This window comes from Elaeis guineensis, chromosome 6, assembly GCF_000442705.2.
Source record: "Elaeis guineensis isolate ETL-2024a chromosome 6, EG11, whole genome shotgun sequence".
NCBI classification, from domain to species: domain Eukaryota; kingdom Viridiplantae; phylum Streptophyta; class Magnoliopsida; order Arecales; family Arecaceae; genus Elaeis; species Elaeis guineensis.
In genome coordinates this window covers 22,389,931-22,411,721 of record NC_025998.2, presented here as the reverse complement: position 1 = coordinate 22,411,721, position 21,791 = coordinate 22,389,931, and the positions used below count along the sequence as shown (strand labels likewise).

The 21,791-nt window shown below is 40.1% G+C and overlaps 1 protein-coding gene and 1 pseudogene across 4 annotated transcripts; both read left to right on the top strand.

Moving 5' to 3' along the window:
- Positions 1 to 4,775, top strand: part of LOC140850884 (uncharacterized) — an 86,463-nt pseudogene extending 81,688 nt beyond the window's left edge.
- Positions 4,776 to 6,633: 1,858 nt separating this feature from the next.
- Positions 6,634 to 18,719, top strand: LOC105036605 (KRR1 small subunit processome component). Of its 4 annotated transcripts, XM_073259340.1 has the most exons (15): positions 6,641 to 7,149; positions 7,222 to 7,444; positions 10,200 to 10,276; positions 10,496 to 10,606; positions 10,862 to 10,930; positions 12,122 to 12,178; positions 12,311 to 12,349; positions 12,466 to 12,570; positions 12,691 to 12,773; positions 12,895 to 12,976; positions 14,107 to 14,250; positions 14,358 to 14,438; positions 14,897 to 15,087; positions 15,176 to 15,224; positions 17,518 to 17,742. In XM_073259340.1, the coding sequence occupies exons 1-13, from the start codon at positions 6,868 to 6,870 to the stop codon at positions 15,014 to 15,016; spliced, it is 1,473 nt and encodes a 490-aa protein (XP_073115441.1). In that variant the 5' UTR covers positions 6,641 to 6,867; the 3' UTR covers positions 15,017 to 15,087; positions 15,176 to 15,224; positions 17,518 to 17,742. The 4 variants fall into 4 exon arrangements, with proteins under 4 accessions (XP_073115440.1, XP_073115443.1, XP_073115441.1 ...); XM_073259341.1 differs by lacking the exon at positions 17,518 to 17,742 and having other exon boundaries at positions 15,176 to 15,533; XM_073259339.1 differs by lacking the exons at positions 14,897 to 15,087; positions 15,176 to 15,224 and having other exon boundaries at positions 6,634 to 7,149; positions 17,518 to 18,719.
- The last annotated feature ends 3,072 nt before the right edge of the window (positions 18,720 to 21,791 follow it).

Genomic DNA, 21,791 nt, shown 5'->3' with positions numbered 1-21,791 from the left:
TGAGGGTTTGAAAGAAGGGTAAGCACCGTTCGGCCGACCTTGCGACGAAGCGATTAAGGGCCGCTATCCTCCCCGTGAGGCGCTGAACTCTTTTATCGATTTTGGGGCGGCCATCTCCTGGATGGCGCGAATTTTCTCTGGATTGACCTCGATCCCGCACCCTGATACCATGAAGCCCAGAACTTTCCTGAGGTTACTCTGAAAGCGCATTTAGTTGGGTTCAGCTTCATTCTATATTTCCGGAGAGCGTCGAAGGTCACCTCGAGGTCGGCGACATGATCTCTGAAAGACTTGCTTTTTACGAGCATATCATCCACGTAGACCTCCATGTTACGGCCGATCAGCTCCTTGAAGATTTTGTTCACCAACCGTTGGTAGGTTGCGCCCGCATTCTTGAGGCTGAAAGGTATGACCCTGTAACAGTAAAGGCCACGATTAGTGATGAAGGCTGTCTTTTCTTCGTCTTTCGGTGCCATTCTAATTTGATTATAGTCGGAGAATGCGTCCATGAAGGTGAGGAGCTCGTGGCCCGAGGTCGCATCCACCAGTTGATCGATTCTGGGAAGGGGGTAGCTGTCCTTCGGACAGGCCTTATTCAGCTTTTTGAAGTCTATGCACATCCTCCACTTGCCGTTTGCTTTTTTGACCAGGACAACGTTGGAAATCCAATCGGGATAATTGACTTCCTTAATGAATCCGGCTTTAAGGAGCTTATCCACTTCCTCGACTATCGCCTTCTGCCTCTCCAGAGCGTGACTCCAGATTTTTTCTTTCATCGGTCGATGCTTTGGATCGACGGTCAGATGATGCTTCATGACCTCCGTGTCAATCCCCGGCATGTCTGCTGGAACCCAAGCAAAACGTCCGCATTCATTCGTAGAAAATCAATGAGACACGTCCGCACCTCCTCCCCTAGGTTGGAGCCGATCATCGCTACATGCTCCGCGTTCCCGTCATTCAAAGGGATTGGTACCAGATCTTCGATTGGGGCGCCCCTTTCTTCGGCGAGGTCATCGCGAGCATCCAGTCCATCAACGGGACAAGGGTCAGATTGATCGCTTCTTTGCAAGGCTATATTGTAGCAGTGTTTGGCCAGGGCTTGGTCTCCCCAGACCTCTCCGATCCTCTGGTTGGTGGGGAACTTCAACTTCAAATGGTAGGTCGATACGACGGCTCGGAGAGCGTTGAGGCCAGGTCGGCCGAGGATTGCATTGTAGGCTGATAGCGCCTTCACTACCAAGAAATTCACCAGGGCCCTGGATTGTCTTGGATATTGACCTGCGGCCACAGTCAAAGTTATTATTCCTTCCGTCGGAACGGCGTCGCCGGTAAACCCTACCAAAGGGGAGCTAATCGACCTCAGATGGCTATCAAGGATGGACATTCTTGAAAAGGCATCGTAGAACAAGATGTCGGCCGAACTTCCATTGTCGACAAGAACGCGACGGACGTCGTAATTTGCTACATTCAAGGAAACTACGACCGCATTGTTATGAGGGAATTGGACTCCCTGAGTGTCTTCTTCGGTAAAGGTTATGGGCTCTTCAGTCTTTTGCCGCTTGGGGGATACAGCCGGTATGTTGGTCATTTTCTGCCGGGATCCTCCCGAGATGGTGTTGGTGGAATCCGTCGGAGGCCGATCGCCCGGCCACTCCATGCCGGCGACCATAGCCGGAGGATGCGAGGCCTGGGAAACCAGAGGCGAGATCGGGGTCCAAGATATGGCTGCGGAGGCCGTGGGTAGCTGCGCGGATGCTTCGCGAGAAGGCATCAGGCGAGGATCCAGTGGGGGAAAGGAGGAGTGGGTGTCGGAGAAGATGACCGGAGGCGGCTCCGTTGAGCGCTCCTTTAAGAACAAGGATACTGCGAAAACACAGGCCCCTTCCTCTAGCGCCAATCCTGTTGGTGCAAAAATCCGCTTGCGTCAGAGAAGCTGGAGTCGAGGGAGTCGCGGTCGCCGTCGGGACCTGCAAAAGAAGTCTAAACCGGAGGTGGGGTTGCTCCGGCAAGACCCTCCGACGCTCAAGTCAGTTCTCTGCCTCAACAAGAATGGAGTGCTCGAACGAAAATTTTAGTAGAGTTTTTAGGTAAAAACGAGAGCTTATAGAATAACGTATCTGGGGTTCCCCTTTTATAGACGGAGGGGGCAACAAATTGATAGCGACGCCTGTAACCGTCTGGTAGTGGGCCGCCCAGAGTCAGGAAGAATTTATTGCGGATGGTAGTGGAGTGGGATCGTGGCTATCGCCGTGGCTCGCCACGTGGAATCAGTTACGGGGAGTGGAGCGGCGTCCGCTGTCGTGACTCGTCAGGGAGTGGTGGAATCGCACAGGATCTGCCGCAGGGAGTGGAGCAGAATCGTGGCCATTAATACGGCCTGTCAGGGAGTGATGGAGCTGCGTAGGGTCCGCCGCAGGGAGTGGAGCAGTGTTGTCCGTTACTGTGGCCCGCCAGGGGGTCCAGACTTGTCGGTCGAAGTTCGGTTGGAGTCGGTAGTGAGGTCCGGTACCCGTAGGAGTTTGGGCGAGGTCTTCCCGCAGTCGGAATAGAAGATGGAGTCTGGCTTCCGTAGGAGTCCGGACGAAGTCTACTTGCAGTTGGGGTCATGGGCGGAGTCCGGCTCCCGTAGGAGTCCGGACGAAGTCTGTCTGCAGCCGTTGGAGTCGAGGACGGAGCCCGACTCCCGTAGGAATCCGGGTGGAGTCTTCCTGCAATTAAAATCAAAGGCGAAGTCCGGCTCCCATAGGAGTCCGGACAAGGCTTACTAGCAGTTGAAGTGGAGGACGGAGCCCGGCTCTCGTAGGAGTCCGGGCGGAGTCTACTTGCGGTCGAAGTCGTGGGTGGAGTCCGGCTCCCGTAGGAGTCCGGACAAAGTCTGTCTGCAGTCGTTGGAGTCGAAGATGGAGCCCGGCTCCCATAGGAATCCGGGCGGAGTCTTCCTGCAATTAAAATCAAAGGCGAAGTCCGGCTCCCGTAGGAGTCGGAACAAGACTTACTAGCAGTTGAAGTGGAGGACGGAGCCTGGCTCCCGTAGGAGTCTGGGAGGAGTCTACTTGCGGTCGAAGTCGTGGGCGGAGTCCGGCTCCCGTAGGAGTCTGGACGAAGTCTGTCTGCAGCCGTTGGAGTCGAGGACGGAGCCCGGCTCCCGTAGAAATCCGGGCGGAGTCTTCCTGTAATTAAAATCAAAGGCGAAGTCCGGCTCCCGTAGGAGTCGGGACAAGGCTTACTAGCAGTTGAAGTGGAGGATGGAGCCTGGCTCCCGTAGGAGTCCGAGCAGAGTCTACTTGCGGTCGAAGTCGTGGGCGAAGTCCGGCTCCCGTAGGAGTCTGGACGAAGTCTGTCTGCAGCCATTGGAGTCGAGGACGGAGCCCGGCTCCCGTAGGAATCCGGGCGGGGTCTTCCTGCAATTAAAATCAAAGGCGAAGTCCGGCTCCCGTAGGAGTCGGGACAAAGCTTACTAGCAGTTGAAGTGGAGGATGGAGCCCGGCTCCCGTAGGAGTCCGGGCGGAGTCTTCTTGCGGTCGAAGTCGTGGGCGGAGTCCGGCTCCCGTAGGAGTCCGGACGAAGTCTGTCTGCAGTCGTTGGAGTCGAGGACGGAGCCCGGCTCCCGTAGAATTCGGACGGAGTCTTCCTGCAATTAAAATCAAAGGCGAAGTCCGGCTCCGTAGAAGTCGGGACAAGGCTTACTAGCAGTTGAAGTGGAGGACGGAGCCCGGCTCCCGTAGGAGTCCGGGCGGAGTCTACTTGCGGTCGAAGTCGTGGGCGGAGTCCGGCTCCCGTAGGAGTCCGGACGAAGTCTGTCTGCAGCCGTTGGAGTCGAGGATGAGCCCGGCTCCCGTAGGAATCCGGGCGGAGTCTTCCTGCAATTAAAATCAAAGGCGAAGTCCAGCTCCCGTAGGAGTCCGGACAAGGCTTACTAGCAGTTGATGTTGGGGACGGAGCCCGGCTCCCGTAGGAGTCCGGGCGGAGTGATGGGAGTTCACTAACGGCAGTCGAAAGTCGGAAGAGACTTGCGAGGGTCAATCCCGTCAAGAACTTCGGTCAAGGGTATTTTATGCCCAACAACCTTCATTACAGAAAATGATTCAGGGTTTTTGACATTTTCATGTTTTGGATGTTCTAGGGCACATATTACTATATATTTCGATTAAAATGAGCTAAATTTTGGCATGCTTATCATATAATAAGGTGTTTCACATGCTTTTTATTGCAGAAGATGGCAAAGGAGTTTAAGAAGCAGGAAGCCCGTGAAAATGTCAATGCTGAGTCATATATTGCCAATGCTGAAAATCCACATTCTAAAAAGAAGCTGAAATCTTCCAAGTCTAATTAATGAAGGCCAGTTTAAATCATATTGGAGAGAGGGGACAGGATAGCCTTTTTCTTTGTTGAGACAAAAGCACTGTAAGTCCTTTCCAGAATCTGGTAATGCTGTCAAATGAGTGATGCCTTACCCTCTTTCTAGAGCTCATATATGACTTGGGACTTTGTAGGTGTTTTCGTAAAAACTGAAAGGAATCGAAGTGAAAGCTCAATTTTCAGGTTGGCTGCTCTGCAATGCAATGTGCCTAGTACTTTTTCTGAGCAACTACTTCATAATGTCATTGTTTTAAGAACTAACAAACAGTTACATGTTGTCTTGTAACATATGATCAGTTTTGAGTTGTCAAATTAGTTGAACAGGTTAACTGTTTTTTGTATTTGTTCATTGAAAGGACTGTTAAACGCTGATGAGGGTTATTAATATGAACTGACAGTTGACAAGTTACTGGTTCGATAGGGGAAAACACATGGTAATGATGCTTAATTCCTCCAGCTGAGAATTCATGTAAATATAAAAGCTTTTGGTGTCAATCCAATCCATGAGAAGTCCTACAAATAAAAACCGTATGCTGATTACCCATTTTTCAAATTTATGCTGGAGTGTGTGGAAGCGAGCCAACGGAAGCTCCGTGAGTTTCGTCTCTCATCTTGATCGACCCGCTCGACCCCACCACCCTCTCGACCCGACCTCGCCCCTCCAGTCTCCATCTACTCCCACCATCCCAGGTTGCCATTTTCGCCCCACGCCTCTCACGCTACGAACTCCCCACCTTTCAGGTCCCTGCTCTCTCCCTCTTTCATTCTCTTTTCTTTGAATAGAATTTATACATGGAGACACCAAATATGGGGCGCTCCTACTCATCCTCTCTATAGGTTTGGAGTTTAGGGGTAAGTAATCCTCCTGATCTTGGATCGAAATTGCTTATCGCTGTCTAGGGCTGATCAAGTAATCGAAATCCGAAGAAATTCATCTAATATTATTCAATAAATATCGGTTTAAGTCAGTTGAAAGATATAAATCAAATGAAATTAGATTGTGATTTTTAAAAAATCAGTTATTTACGATTGGATTCTGTTTTTATATTTTTAATCTGTATGAAATCAAATTTGATTGATGCAAAATTTTACAAACTCATTTTTATTTTGAGACGATATCATTTAGACTTCAATACTTCATTCTAAAAAAATATTTCGTCATCTATTTGGATTCATGGGAATATTAATATTGAATTATTGATGGAAGCACATCAATTTGAGATAATTTTGAAGTGAAAGCTTTCAGATATGATTGCTTTCAGATGAGTAAATCTTTTTTTTTTCTATTTTATTTTATACAGATTCAAAAATAAGTTCAAAATTTGTAACTTATAAGATTTAAGTATTTTTTATATTGAATTAATTAAAAAAAATAAATAAGCTTAAATGAGTCAATATTGGACTTAAAAGTAACATTTGATTAACATTGAAGTCTAAACTGATACAACTCATTCAAATCCATTACAAATTGTTCATTTTGATTTTAAATAATTTATATATAATAAATGGTTGACAGCAAGTTGAATTTTTTTGAAGCCGTTTGAGTTCAGTCAGATAAAAATTTTCTCTCACCTTGATTAAACTCGATCTGTGCTCAATTCTATCACCACCTCCTCTCACTCCACTTCTTCCTCTTCATCATCCACTTTGAACCAGGGCAGGGGTATGAACTCGACCTAAAGGTCGAGAGCCAAGCAAGCACGGGACTCCTGCGGTCCCCACTAGATATCTCATTGGCATCAGTCTCTATATCGTTCTCATCGTCACTGTTGTTTAGGTCGGAACAGTAGAACAAGAGATTATATCCCATACTTGATGTGCTAATTTAGTGGTGCATTTGGGCAATTATTTTTCACCATATTGTTTGCCTGGCCACCTCAACATAAGGAGGAAAAAGCCCTCCACCTCAACGGGGCAGAGACTTTATCTTGATTTTCACTTCAGTTCATAACGATCACGATTACACAATATACAAGGAAATATTAACTACAGGTCATCTTTACGTTTTTATTTTCACAAGTTTTAAGTGTTAACTGAGATATTGATTTGTAATGATGTATGATGCTCATCGGCAAAAATTAGCGGCATCTCAAATGTTATAAATAATATTTCAATTCAATTAAAATTAATTTTAATTATAAAATAATATATTAAAAATAATATCTGATTTCGGATAAATTTATGATATTTTTTTTCGCTTTCGATATAACGAGACCTACATCAACTCGTCTCAAGTGGTATCGGCGTCCGCTAGCACGTGAGAGAGCTCAAGTCCGAACCGCAGCTTTTCAAGGTCTATTAGGCAGAAAAAGGCTAAAGATATACCGAAAGCGCTGATCCGCTTCTCCCTTCCTCAATCCCACCCTCATTTCTCTATTCTAGGGTTTTCGATTTAATTTCATCTCTCGCTCTCTCTCTCTCTCTCTCTCTCTCTCTCTCTCTCTCGATCGTCTAGGGCTTTTGATCCCTGATCGAGACTCGGAGTAGAACCGATTTTGTTGAGAAGCCATGGGTCGGAGGAAAAACGTGACGATCGACGACGACGAGTACTCGATGCCGCAGGACGATCTGGCGGAGCCGCCGCCGCCGTCGCCGTCGGAGGGCCCGGAGAAGGAGAACCGCGTCGCGCCCAAGAAGAGCAAGAAGGGTGGCAAGGCCCAGCGCAACGCCGACAAGGGCGATGATGCCGTAGAGCCGCAGAAGCCCGCCGTCGCCGACGACGCCCTGTTGGCGGTGGAGGGGGCGGCGGAGGACGAGGACGCCATTTTGTATCGTTTTTTCATCAAACCGGTAAATAAGTTAAATTATTTTTGTAATTAAGTTTTTTTTATATTAGTTAGCAAAAGGAATCCGAAACCCTAGGCGTTTTCCTGTTCTCAGACCATGGAAGCAGTTCCGGACGAGAACGACGGCCTGGGGAAAACGGATGGGAAGGGGAAGAAGCACAAGGGCAAGCATGACAAGGACAAGCCGTGGGACGACCCCAGCATCGACCACTGGAAGATCGAGAAGTTTGATTCATCTTGGAACGATGGCGGCATGCTTGAAGTCAGCTCCTTCTCCACTCTCTTCCCCCAGTACAGAGGTCCTCCTTCCCCTTCTTCGTTCTAAGATTTTGTTTTCTTTGTTATTTCTTTTCTATTCGATCGTTCATTACTTGATTTATTTGTACCATGGTTGTTTGTTGATCCCAGTCGTTCCGTTGCCTTAATTATTCATCGAAGTTAAGTTCTTCATGGTTTTGTTTTCATGAATCGCGGTATTAAATTGATCTTGCTTTTCATTTATTGGAAAACTCAAGCAAGATGAATTAGACCATATTCTGTATTTTATTGCTCTCTGGTTTCTTTGTGGTTTTCATGTTCCAAGTTGTGATCGATTGAGTAGTTAAGTTGGGTACTAGGGTTTTGTTGCCACAAAACTCCGGATGGAGGTCGGTCAGAATTCGACCTGGAGTGGCGCCTTCCCTCGAAAATGACCTGAAACCAAAAGAAACTCGGCGCTCTCCGATGTTTAAGTCAGTTGGAGCCTTGGGAACAGTCGGAAGAGAGAGAAGAAGAAGAAGAATGTTGTGTAGAGATTATTCTATTTGTGTCCATTTACTTGAGGGTCCCCTTCTCCCCTCTTTATATAGAGGGGAGGCCATGGACCGTTACCTGAATTTCTGGGGTTTAACCGTGGCATCTGGTAATGGGCCTGGATCGTGCGCGGCCATATCATGTGCGACTATCATGGGCGGCCATTATGCACATGGGATGAAATATTGGCCCATATGCGTGTGGGCAGGGGAGACGGTCCGGATCATGTGGAGTCTAGGCTGAATTTTTCTCGAGGAAGTCAGTCAATAATTGCCAAGTTACGGTCCTGGGTTGATCTCGTTGACATGGTATCGAGGTGGCTCTTTGGGTGGCGATCAAGGTCGAAAAATCGGAGGACACCACAATGGGTTTCATCTTCTTGATTGCTGTGAAGTTGTGATCTCTGGTGGATTGGTTTCAACAAAGGATATGTATGTAATACGTATACGAGTGATGACGAGAATCTTGGTAATCTTTGTAGTTGTTCAAAGTTCAAACCCCAAGAACTGATGAAACATGTCACCAAGGTGTAGATCATGTACTTATTTTTATTTTTAATTTTCCATTTCAAATGACATCAGCTGGTTAAAAACAACAAGGTTAGAATACAAAGCAATAATCATGTAACCATTGGTTAGCTGCATCAGCTCTCTAACCAAAGCAACCACTAAACCTTGGTTTGAACTCACTATTATTTTTTTCCTAGTTCATTTCCAACTTTCTATTAAGTAATGGAGTTTGTGGATTAGGCCCATGTGGATTCTGTCTTTTGTTAAGGAAGAACTAAGAGATGAAGAAGTGAAGGTAGATAGGGCTATACCCATAGCTTAATAATGGATTCACAATCTAGGCCAAGATTTCACATTTATATATGAGAAACCAGAGCCAAAAGGTATTGAGTCTGGTTTAAATCTCTGAACCATATCCTATCAAGGAGATTCAATTCTACTGTGAGCACTATAATTGTTAAAGATCATATCATATTATTGATAAATATGTACTAACCATGCCAATCCCTTACTCATTTATCTGTTGCATGGTTGCTTTTTGGGTGAACATTGGTGAGTTTTGGCTTCACATTCAACTACTTCTTTCTATCAGATAGGAGGATAAGAACTGATTCAATGGCCTCAATAAATGGTGCAAACCTACCTTATATGGGAAGCCATGGTTGCATTACCATGACATGACCAGCACATGATAAGAAAATTCAGATGTGATTGGACCATGGGAGCTGACACGATGAGGTTGTTGCTTCTTTATCAAAGATGATCTACTGATCTAACTTTGTGTGGTTACTATTTTCCTCTATACCTATGTTGAGAGTTTAGGTTATTGTTTGTTAAGTGCTAGGTACAAAAAAAAACTAGTGTCAAGTTCTCTTCAGACACCATCTGGATTAGGATTAGGTTCTGAAAAGTCATACTATAGTGTTAGACCTAATCGAGGAACTACTGAAGTTTTAAGAATGTGATTTTTTGGATCTTCAACATTGATGAAAATGGAAGAAAGCTTTATACTCATTCAGCCACTCATGTATGCTCTTACTGCACATCTGACTCCTGCTGTTTTTAAACTCACTATGAGAAGGATTTTAAGTTTTTTGATCAAGCAAGTTTTAACCATTTTTTGATGCCTAGTTGATATTTCAAATACATGATTTAGACAACTCTTCACCTACAAGTCTGCTGTGTTTGTTTTAATACACGACCCAATAGTCATCATGGTCCTTGATTGTTTGAGGATACAGCATGGAGCACCTATTGATCTTTACTAGTAGTAATACAATGACCATAATGAGAATTTTATTGAAGACTCTAGGAAGCAGAGTGGAATACATAAAAGTTATGCAAAATAAGATGTAACTAGCATAGTGGGGGACATAAAAGTCGGAGATGGGAATGGGGATAACATTTTGAAAGTTTTGCTAAAATGATCGATGCAGGGTCTCATCTAGATTGAGTGGCAGATTTTACAGAAGCTAGAGTGATGGTTGTTGGAACTTGGTATAAATCTTATTGGATACTGTTTGCTTGCAGAAGGATGATATGAGTTTTGGATATGAATGAACATGTAAAGCTGACACCAAGTTAATCAGACATCTTGTAGGTTGCTCTTTTTTATGTTTAATTATCTTAAGGGGTTTTCTGGCATCTTTATTTGATAATTCATAGCCCTTCCTCAAAAGAACTCTATTCACTCAATTACTTATATTTGTTTCTTTCTATATGAGATTCTCACTTTTCTTGCTCTATTTCACAGAAAAGTACTTACAAGAAGTATGGCCTATGGTGAAAAGTGCATTAAAAGAGCATGGCATTGCATGCGAGCTCAATCTGGTGAGCATTTTGAAATTTAGTCTTTCTTCATTGATTTTATAAAATACATTGATCATCATACAAAGTTATTAATTATTTGGCAACAATTTTGGTTTTGTGAATATCTGTATCTTTTGCTCTTTTACTGTATTTCTTGCCCAGAATAGCATGGATGTTGTCCATTGTGATATTTCAATGCTTTCATAAGATGTTTTTTATTCAATCTTCTTGCTGCCCTAGGTTGAGGGGTCCATGACTGTGTCAACCACTCGGAAGACTAGGGATCCGTATATCATTATCAAAGCTAGGGATCTCATAAAACTTCTGTCACGGAGTGTTCCTGCACCTCAGGTATGCTCATATTTATAATTGATGATCATCAATAATGCTTCTGCTAGTTCTTATTTGTAATGTTATAAAAATAATTCATATAACAAGCAAAATGCATCTCATATATATATATATTGATTACACGCTCCCCTTTTTACCAAGCTGAATGAGCAGGACTTAAAAATAGAACTAACTTTTTTGTGATTAAGAACTGACATTTTAACAGTTATCTAAAATAAATCTTCTTTTCTGAAATCAGTCCATTTGATTTTACAGGCAATCAAGATCCTAAATGATGATATGAATTGTGACATTATCAAGATTGGTAGCCTTGTACGCAACAAGGTATCACCCATCTTCTATACTTTTGTTTTTCTTTTCCTCCTTTTGTTTATTTTTTGAAAAAAAAAATATCCAGTGTTTTTCAGCAAGTTTCTTATTTAGAGAGCCTTGGTGTAATAGTAAGGTTGCTCTATTGTGACTTTGGAGGTTATGGATTTGAAACATAGAAACAGTCTATCCGTATGTGGGAGTAAGGTTGCGTATATCTGACCTACCCAGATCCTGCAATGGTGGGTGCATTGTGCATTGGTCCGTCCTTTTTAAGTTTCTTATATTTCTTATAGCATCACCTATGTATGATAAAAAAATGTTCAATAGAACAAACATATACATAAGGATGTGCAGAATATTGAAACCATTGAAAGCCAAGTTCTCTCATTTTGGATATAATTGGGTGCATGAAAGTTTTCTTCCCTCCTAGAAAGTTCACTTTGGGCATTTGGCAACTGTTTCAGTAACAAACCAAAACAAAATTCTGCATATATGAAAGTGTTATCATGACAAATATAGACTTATCTTTTACCTGTAAACTGTATTCCATGCCCTCTATCTCCTTCCCGATGTCATCATTTTTTCTTTTTCTTTCCTTTCATTTAGAACAATTGGAAAGCTCAACCCACTTCCATTACAGTTGTTGATACGATGTGTTATGGCAATTTTGTAGATTATTTGCACCATCCATAGTCTTCTTCTTCTTCTTCTTCTTCTTCTTCTTTTTTAGCTATGAATATTATGAGACGGCCATGCTTGAACTTGTATTACAAAGGAAGTGGTTCCTAAGCAAAAAAAATCTCCAGTGGCATCCTTTTGACATGTTGATACTTGGGGAAAGTAGTTTTTTCATCAGTTTCATTAGAGAATGGACATGTCAGTAACTTAAATAGTTGACAAACACCAGTAAACAGTTTCATGAAGAGTTTTCAATGATTTCGCTGATATTTTGTTGACAATGCTCCATGTGCCAGTGATTTGTTCCATTTGGTTAGTATTGTCCATAGCTTGCATTGACCAAAAGGTAATTGCATAAAGATGGTTTCACTTCTTAACGTTATTATAAATTGTCGTACTGCATAATGATAATGCATGTAACTGCTGTAAAGATAACTCTTCTATGGAAATCCTTCTTTATCTGTATACTTGCTTAATGTATTTCATTAATCAACTATTAACTTATGAAACTGTTATCACCTGCAGGAACGATTCGTGAAAAGAAGAGAACGCCTTTTAGGCCCTAATTTATCAACTCTTAAGGTATGTATTGTTATCAATCTAGTCATATGATCAATATGCTAATTTTCTGCTCACATATGTGCTTGTGCCTTATGGTTCTTGAAGTCTACATTTCTTTTGTATTGCTTACAAGTTGTTTGCATATGCTGATAGGCCATTGAAATTTTGACTGGATGCTATGTATTGGTTCAGGTATTGTTTCGTTGCTTTCCTATTTTCCTTTAAGTTGCATATATGATGACATGGTTTTATCTTATGTTATTGATAGACCTAACATATCTTTGTTTTTTCTTTGTACAATTGCCTAGGGAAACACTGTTGCAGCCATGGGGTCATTTAAGGGTCTAAAACAAGTTCGCAGGATCATGGAAGATTGCATCCAAAACGTGCAGCATCCTGTGTACCACATCAAGGTAAATTTAGCAACCTTGAAAGCACAGCCATCTAAGAAAAATAACTTAATGTAATTGCCTGTATAGAGACATCTGGCCATACTTGACTGGCTACTTAATGTTGTCTGGCATGTGACACAGACCCTCCTGATGAAACGAGAGCTTGCCAAGAATCCAGCACTAACCAATGAGAACTGGGATAGATTTCTCCCAAAGTTTAAGAAGTATGAAATCTTGGGTCATATGTTTAGTTTAAACGCAAGAATTTAATGTAGGGTTTTGCTTTGCTTTGTCCTATGTGTTTCCAATCTTGTCAGTCTCATTGTCATATGATTTATTTTCCAGGAAGAATGTTAAGCAGAGGAAAGTGAAGGCTAAGGAGAAGAAACCTTACACGCCGTTTCCTCCTCCACAACAACCGAGCAAGGTAAAATAAAAATCACTTCTATATATTTTTATCTCTCATTCTTTTTGAATTTGTTTACGGGCACATCCATTTTATCTTCTTTTAGAAGCATCAGATAAAATAAGGAAATGTGCATATATTGGTCTAGGATAACCGTTATTTTTCTTTTTTGAGATAGTATGCACAATCTCATAATTTCTTAGATCCTTGCTTACTTTTTTGGATTTCAGTTTATTTTTATATGGTAGAAGAAGCTGTAGATAGATTTTGCTAGTGAAATGATAACAATTGCGAATTATGAAGATGATGGCGTGGGTACCAGGTCACATTCTTAACAAGGTGATAAGATAAACAGTGGATCACTATCACCAAACTAGAAAGGAAAAATGGAAGAGAGAGAAAGGACAGAAAGAGACACCTAAACAACATCTGCAAATACTAGATCCATGAAACTGTGTTGTTGCTTCATCTACCTATAAGCATGCTTGAACTTTATCACACAATGTCCATCTTGCAATTCTAAGTGAAAGTTGTGTTACTTTCACCTTTTCCATCCCTCAATAGAAGGCAAAGTGGCAGGATGCACCTAGCTTTCTTGCTATCTTGTAGTTTGACAGGGCCTAGTTGTCAGGACAGCAATGATTAATAGAACTCTTATAAGAATAAAGAAATTCTGACTGGCTAGAACTTCTCGCATTTACTATTTCTAGTATATTTACATTTGCTACCACTATAGCCTATTCTTTTATGCCAACTGGACTTATGCTATATTTTGCATTGTCGCTGGGCTCCAAAGGTATTCTGTTTGCTTAGTTGCATTTACTCTATAATTTGGCAATATGTTCGAATCGTATTGCTAAACGTATGATTGTCTTTACAGCACTAACAGGCAGCTGCCTTTCTTTTTTAATGATTATAGTGAAGTTGTTGTTACATATTCACTTAATGATAAAATCATTTATGAACGTTCCATTGTATGGTAATGTGTGAATCTCATTTTTAGGCATTTAATAGATTATTTTTTCAAACATCTTAATGTGATCTTATATCTGTCCAAAGTATCTTATTATAGGCGTCTTTCTCTTTATTACGTTTCCATTTTCGATGTGAACTTGCTCTAGCTATAATTAATTTGTCATGAATTCTTTCAGATTGACCTTCAATTAGAAAGTGGTGAGTATTTCATGAGCAGTAAAAAGAAATCAGCAAAGAAGTGGCAAGAGAAGCAGGAGAAGCAGGCGGAGAAGACAGCTGAAAACAAGAGAAAGAGGGAGGCTGCATTCATTCCACCGAAGGTGGATGTCTAGAATTTGTTTGTCCTCTCCGTTATTTTCTTTCAGAGTTAATTCTGAGTACTCATCTTTTTCATGTTTGCATTCTTTTTTTATCTGGGGTATTACAGGAACCTTCTAGTCATGTTGCTGATTCTACTAAATCTGACAATGACAATGATGAAGTTGCAGCCATGGCAATGTCCTTAAAGGTAATTGTGGTGTCTTTTTGCTTGTCAACCTTCATGTAGTAATTATATTAATGTTTGTGATATTGTTCTGGTAGTAGTAAGCATTAGGATGTGTTCGATTTTATCACCAATTTTTGCGGGCAAGCCAGATTATAAGAAAGCATAACAAAAAATGCAGTCCATTCAATCCAAGAGCATGGTATCAATTGTATTGCTTGTTTTGTCTGGATGTCGGAGCAGCAATTGTACCACTATTGGATCGAATATTTGAATTATGACTAATCGCCATTTAGATTTTTTAGGGGGAACATCATTAAATGTTTAATATGTACCTTCATTACAGAAAATGGTTCAGGGTTTTTGACATTTTCATGTTTTGGACGTTCTAGGGCACATATTACCATATATTTCGATTAAAATGAGCTAAATTTTGGCATGCTTATCATATAATAAGGTGTTTCACATGCTTTTTATTGCAGAAGAAGGCAAAGGAGTTTAAGAAGCAGGAAGCCCGTGAAAATGTCAATGCTGAGTCATATATTGCCAATGCTGAAAATCCACGTTCTAAAAAGAAGCTGAAATCTTCCAAGTCTAATTAATGAAGATCAGTTTAAATCATATTGGAGAGAGGAGACAGGATAGCCTTTTTCTTTATTGAGACAAAAGCACTGTAAGTCCTTTCCAGAATCTGGTAATGCTGTCAAATGAGTGATGCCTACCCTCTTTCTGGAGCTCATATATGACTTGGGACTTTGTAGGTGTTTTCGTAAAAACTGAAAGGAATCGAAGTGAAAGCTCAATTTTCAGGTTGGCTGCTCTGCAATGCAATGAGCCTAGTACTTTTTCTGAGCAACTGCTTCATAATGTCATTGTTTTAAGAACTAACCAACAGTTACATGTCTTGTAACATATGAACAGTTTTGAGGTGTCAAATTAGTTGAACAGGTTAACTGTTTGTCGTATTTGTTCATTGAAAGGACTGCTAAACGCTGATGAGGGTTATTAATATGAACTGGCAGTTGTCAAGTTACTGATTCGATAGGGGAAAACACATGGTAATGATGTTCAATTCTCCCAGCTGAGAATTCATGTAAATATAAAAGCTTTTGGTGTCAATCCAATCCATGGGAAGTCCTACAAATAATAACCGTATGCTGATTACCCATTTTTCAAATTTATGCTGGAGTGTGTGGAAGCGAGCCAACGGAAGCTCCGTGAGTTTCATCTCTCGTCTCGATCGACCCGCTCGACCCCACTGCCCTCTCGACCTGACCTCGCCCCTCCAATCTCCATCTACTCCCACCGTCTCAGGTTGCCATTTTTGCCTCACCCCTCTCACGCTACGAACTCCCCACCTTTCAGGTCCCTTCTCTCTCCCTCTTTCATTCTCTTTTCTTTGAATAGAATTTATGCATGGAGACACCAAATATGGGGCGCTCCTACTCACCCTCTCTATAAGTTTGGAGTTTAGGGGTAAGTAATCCTCCTGATCTTGGATCGAAATTGCTTACCGCCGTCCAGGGCTGATCAAGTAATCAAAATCCGAAGAAATTCATCTAATCTAATTCAATAAATATCGGTTTAAGTCAGTTGAAAGATATAAATCGAATGAAATTAGATTGAGATTTTTAAAAAATCAATTATTTACGATTGGGTTCTGTTTTTATATTTTTAATCTGTATGAAATCAAATTTGATTGATGCAAAATTTTACAAACTCATTTTTATTTTGGGACGATGTCATTTAGACTTCAATACTTCATTCTAAAAAATTATTTCGTTATCTATTTGGATTCACGAGAATATTAATGTTGAATTATTGATGGAAGCACATCAATTTGAGATAATTTTGAAGTGAAAGCTTTCAGATGTGGTTGCTTTCAGATGAGTAAATATTTTTTTTTCTATTTTATTTTATACAGATTCAAAAATATGTTCAAAATTTGTAACTTATAAGATTTAAGTATTTTTTACATTAAATTGATTAAAAAAAATAAATAAGCTTAAATGAGTCAATATTGGACTTAAAACTTGATTGCTAATTTTGTTATGCTATCAATCTCAAAACAAAAGTTTAATTTCATTTTTAGCACATTCTTATATCTTTTATCTATTCTCAGTGTGGTCTTCATTCCCTTGAGTTGGATGTTAGTGGCTCACAATGCAAGACTCTATGCTTGTTAATGCTATCTCCTTTACATCCCATAGTCCTTTCTATCACCACAATGAAAACATAGAAGGAATTTAACTGCTGATCATGGTACAGCCATCTAAACCAAGCATGGTAGGTTGGATCATAATTTTTTTGTTTGTCCACTGTCGATTGACACTCTGATCAATCAAAAATCAAAAATTATATTTCATTTTTTGCACAATAGTACATATTTTATAGTGCCATAGATATCTATTCTCAGTAATCAGTATGGTCTTCTTCATTCCCTTGAGTTGGGTGCAAGTGGCTCACAATGCAAGGCTATGCTGGGTAACGCCATCTCGTTTACATCCCATGGCACTTTCTATCACCACAAGGAAAACACAGAAGGAATTTAACTCCTGATCATGGTACAACCATCTAAACCAAGCATGTTTGGTTGGATCATATTTTGTTTGGTCTATTGTTTGATTGACACTCTGATGTAACTTTGTTTCTATTTTTTTTCAATTCTGTCCTTTTCTTTAATAATTTAGCTATGTTTTACTTAAATAAAGAAAAAGCTTACTGAGGGAGATAAGAGCTGTTACCTGAGTTGATAATTATCGTGAGAATGGTTTTATTGGTGTCAATAGCTTATATCTTTCCTTTGAAGTGTTTTGTCATCTACAGTGGCCACATGACTTTCTAATACTAATTTGAACTAATAACTTATGGGGAGCTGGCTCGATTAATAAGCTGAGAAAAGGTGTAAAGACTGTTCATGCAATGTTTTTTTTTTTTAACAAAAAAGACTTCTTAAGTCAGTTATAACACTGGCATTTAAGTCAGATTACTCTCAGTGTAACTGTGTTATAGCACCACTCAATATTGACTGTCAGTATTGTTCATATCTGTGCCTTCAATGTAAATTCATTATTATAATCATGTTAATGGATTCATTGTGCAGGTCTCGCGATTGATTGAGATGCAGACACCCTTGTATATTGATGGGATTCATGCATTTCACCCCTTCTTTCAACGGCACAGCCAGCAGCTGTCAATTTGTTCAACTTCCTCCGGCCTTCAACCATCCTACTGACAGGCAATGATCTATTTCCGTCAATTTCTTCTAGCTTTATTGTGCTGTTAATTTCGAATTAATTATGATGCTAATTCACCACTTTTGCTTGGAAAGCTAACTTTGAAGAAATGGTACAGAAAACTGCAACAGATAGAAGGTAAAATCCAAGTGTTCTAGAATGTGGTTTTAAAATGTGGTCCCAAAAGCATAATGCATGTGCGATATCTTAGTTGGGTGTCCAGTGTTTGTAAAGGGAAGTTGTTTTAGGCTTACTTTTGATAAATTACCTGAGTACTCGAAATCTCGAAAGCAGACAATGAGGATAACTATACTCGATAGCATTTCTTAGTCATTGCAGTTCTGAAGCCCCATCTTTAATAGCTTGAGCATGCCCTAAAATTTCTTCTAACATTCGGGGCAACGAAGAACATCTGATTGAAGTTTAGAGTTTTAGATTAAGCTTTGCTATATTGACTTATTATAAAAGATTAAAATTTTAGGCAAGAGCCATGCCAGCAAGCTATCACCACCGCTTGTATTGATGAATTTTTTGGAACCTACGTTGTTCTTTTGAGATCAGCTTGGGAACATTTCTTGGAGCTGAAAACCATGGTTAAGGCACTATAAATAAAAAGTTGACAGTATATATTGCCAAACTTACAACCAAGATTTTAAATACCGATACCGGACCTCGTGCTGGTTGCCGGTCGGAATGGTACTGTACCGGCCCATACGGATAATAAAAAATTCAAAAAAAAAATTCCATCCAATGGGCCAAAAAAAAAGCCGTACCACTGTACCGACCCAAAAAATCCCATCCAACGCCCCCTCCCCAAAAAAAGAGAAAATCAAACTATACTGCACCATACTGGCCTTGTACTATACCGTACCGGCCTGTACCACGTGGTTCAGTTTGTTTCAGATCATTTTTTGAAAAATCAGTCTGAACAGAATCGGTTCCTAGTCAGTACGGTACGGTACAGGGTGTACTGGCTGGTTCGAGCCGGTATAGAATACTATGCTTACAATAATACTATTTATTAAACAAACAATTAAGTGATCATAACCCTTTAGTCTAGCTCTTGAAGTCAAAAATATCTCCTCAAGTCAGAGATGCCTCCAGTTATTTCAAAGTCTAAGACAAATAACATAGGAATAACTTGTATAAATATTCATATTTCACTTTTTATTGTTCTCAAAAAAAATTTATGTAAATTAAAAAAATCATAAAGTTAGACCATGACTGTAAATTAAAAATTAATTAAAGCATAGATCTGCATCATAGTCAATGCATTAAGGTTATGCTTGACTTCAGAAGAATAAAGGAGGAATAGAGGTTGGATAAGCCTTATTCCTGCTACAAAGAAATATACAAAAACAAGCAAGGAATAACTAATCCAATTAGACATGCTATTCTAAGGGAAACTTCATTAGAGCAACAAGGCCTTCTCTTGTTCCTACTTTTTCTTCATGACAAAAACGACCTCATCTTAATTTAAAATTTTAGCCAGCAACAATAGGAATTAATTGCACAATAATTATTTTTATCATATTCTTGAACCAAAGTCTAAATTATATAAAGCAATGATTGAATAATCTTTGATCCACTAAAACTAAATAAAGTACCGAACTATATTGTGATTTTATGAATTATGATTGTATTTGGTTCAGGAGAAATAAAAAAGCGCTATTCCTTTCAAAAAAAATGCAAATAAAGGAGGAACACTTATTCTTGCCAAAGTTAGCATGTTAGTGCAATAACTATTTTAAGGGATGGAATAACTTTATTCATGGAGTAAGACCCTTGTTATTCCTATATTCTTTTTTTGAAGGTCCAAAATACCCTTAGCCTATAGTTATTCTTGAAATTTCAGCTAATCATGATCTAAGAGGATCACTAGACTTGCTGCGGAAAACTTTTGCCATCTCTGATAGGTTTATGCAGGGGTTCTGGAGCAAGAACTACCACATTGGAGGCTGAATTGTGCATGTCATCTAGTTCCAATGCGCTTTTTTTTTTTTTTTTTTTTGAAAATTAACTTTTTGAGATCGACACGTATGTGGCTATCCCCAAGGGGTTTGTCACACTAACATGGGGATACGATGATGTTTAGACCCTGAAATAAGCCAGTCAAAGTAAAACTTTCCTTTAAGGTAAGTCTGGCTGGATGTATCTTCTCATCTGGGAGGAAAAGTTGATATAGTAGTCTAGATCCAACTCCTGAACATATTTACTAATATAAATTGTTTACTATTTTAGAAAAATTCTGTCATCTTTTAACTAGAAGAGGAAACCGACCTAGATCCAAAATGGTGGATGTTACTAGTATAAATATAGAGCTTGTATAATGATTTTAATTATGCTATTAATAAAAGAAAAAATGGTCTAAAGATTACTTTTCACTATTATTTTACTTTTTTTTTTTGGAAAGATCCGAGTTGAGTAGATTGAAGGAATTGCGTACTTCTCTTTTTGATTTGATCATTATACACCTTTTCCTACAAAACAAGATACCCCAACTTAGAGTTCCAGAAATTTTAGCCCAAGAAAAATAGGAATAACTTGTGGAATAACTATTCTTGTTCTACCTTTGCCTTATTCCCACACCGAATTAGTCTTTAGTCATGGTTGCTAGCAAATGCAATTCTGGACCAAGTAGAGTTTCTCAAGGATTGCATTTGGAAGAAAGTTCAATTCACTTGTCACATGGGAAGAGAGATCTGTAGATAAGACTAGCTACTCTTCACTATTGATCAACTTCCACTCCATCTTTCCTTTCATTTTTACCTTAGGATTTGGAGCATCATTCTTGAGAAAAGGCAAGGGAGGCATGATGGCCCTCTCTCTCTATCCCTACTCTCAATCCCTCCTCTCTCGTTTACCTTATAGATGGAGCGGAAGATAATTATAGAAATATTAGGCTTTTCTACACTAGTATGTTGCTAAATGAAAATTAATTTTAAATTGAGCGAGCCCATATTGGCTTAATAATAGTTTGATAATATGCTAATTTGGTTTACTTACAGAATCAAATGAAAACCATTGCAAATTGGTTTCTCAATTGTTCCCATAATTCTTCATAGTTTTTCATAAGTTTTATGAATTTTTGTGTGCTTTATAATGCCATATCTTGTTTCTCTCGATAAGAGATTTTTAACCATCATTTCATGTTTCCATTTACATACTGCTTTCCCTCCCCCTTTTGGCAATTATGGTCTAAATCAAGTAAACCACAAAATTGCCATGATTGATGCAGGAAAATTACATATAAATATACATGGAGGCTGATAAATTTGGGTTGTATTTGTCTCAAGAATGAAGTAGGGATAGGGCTTGAGATCAGCTTGGCTAAGCAAGCTTTGAAAAAGCAAAAACTTCTGAGAGTTGGAATAACTTTTTTCATACAATAGGGGCCCATTTGTCTTTTTCCTCCTTTTGTCTATTGACAAAAACACCCTTAGCATAGTATTTTCCAAGAAACTTGAACCAAACAAATATAAGAATAACTTGTGGAGTAACTATTCCAAGAGGTTATTCAATTCCACTTTTTTCTTACTCAAACCAAAAGCAAGCTAAATTATATAAAGCATGGTGTTAGACCACTAGAAAGCATAGAACTTTGCCATGACTAATGCATAAAGGTTGTCTTTGCTTCAATATTATAGGAGGAATAAGAAGGAATAGTTATTTCAGTCAAACATGTTTATTCATGAAGCAACTAGGCCTAAGCAAAATGAGGTGGCCCACCCAACTCAGCACTGATTGGCCCAATTTTTGCCAAGCTTGGGCTTACATTTTCAACCTAATGGGCCCGGCCGAGTCCCAACTTCTCAAGCCAATTAAGATTAGGCTAGGCTCAAGCTTTTACTTTTTTGACTCGACTTGAGTTGTGTGTGTGTGTGCGGACATGCATACTTCCCTCTCACCTTTTTTAACATGGCCCAAATTATACTTCCCTTTTTTGAATTAGGGCTATCTCCCCTCCAATCATTGATGCCACTAACCACCTTTGTGCTCCGTCACCTTCACCGCCATGGTTCTCTTCCTCTCTCTTTGCTTTCATCTCTAGTGGGCTATTATTACCTTCTCCTTGGCTCTCTTCTTTCTCTCTCTGCATCCCTCTTCAAGTCAGTGGCCACCCCCTACCCCACTTCCGCTC

What these genes read in the sequence shown, in the direction of transcription:
- LOC105036605 (XM_073259339.1), top strand. Translation starts at nt 6,868, where the DNA reads ATGGGTCGGAGGAAAAACGTGACGATCGACGACGACGAGTACTCGATG. An exon ending in ATCGTTTTTTCATCAAACCG is followed by an intron (nt 7,150 to 7,221) that starts GTAAATAAGTTA and finishes CCGAAACCCTAG; the next exon opens with GCGTTTTCCTGTTCTCAGAC. An exon ending in CTAATTTATCAACTCTTAAG is followed by an intron (nt 12,179 to 12,310) that starts GTATGTATTGTT and finishes ATATGCTGATAG; the next exon opens with GCCATTGAAATTTTGACTGG.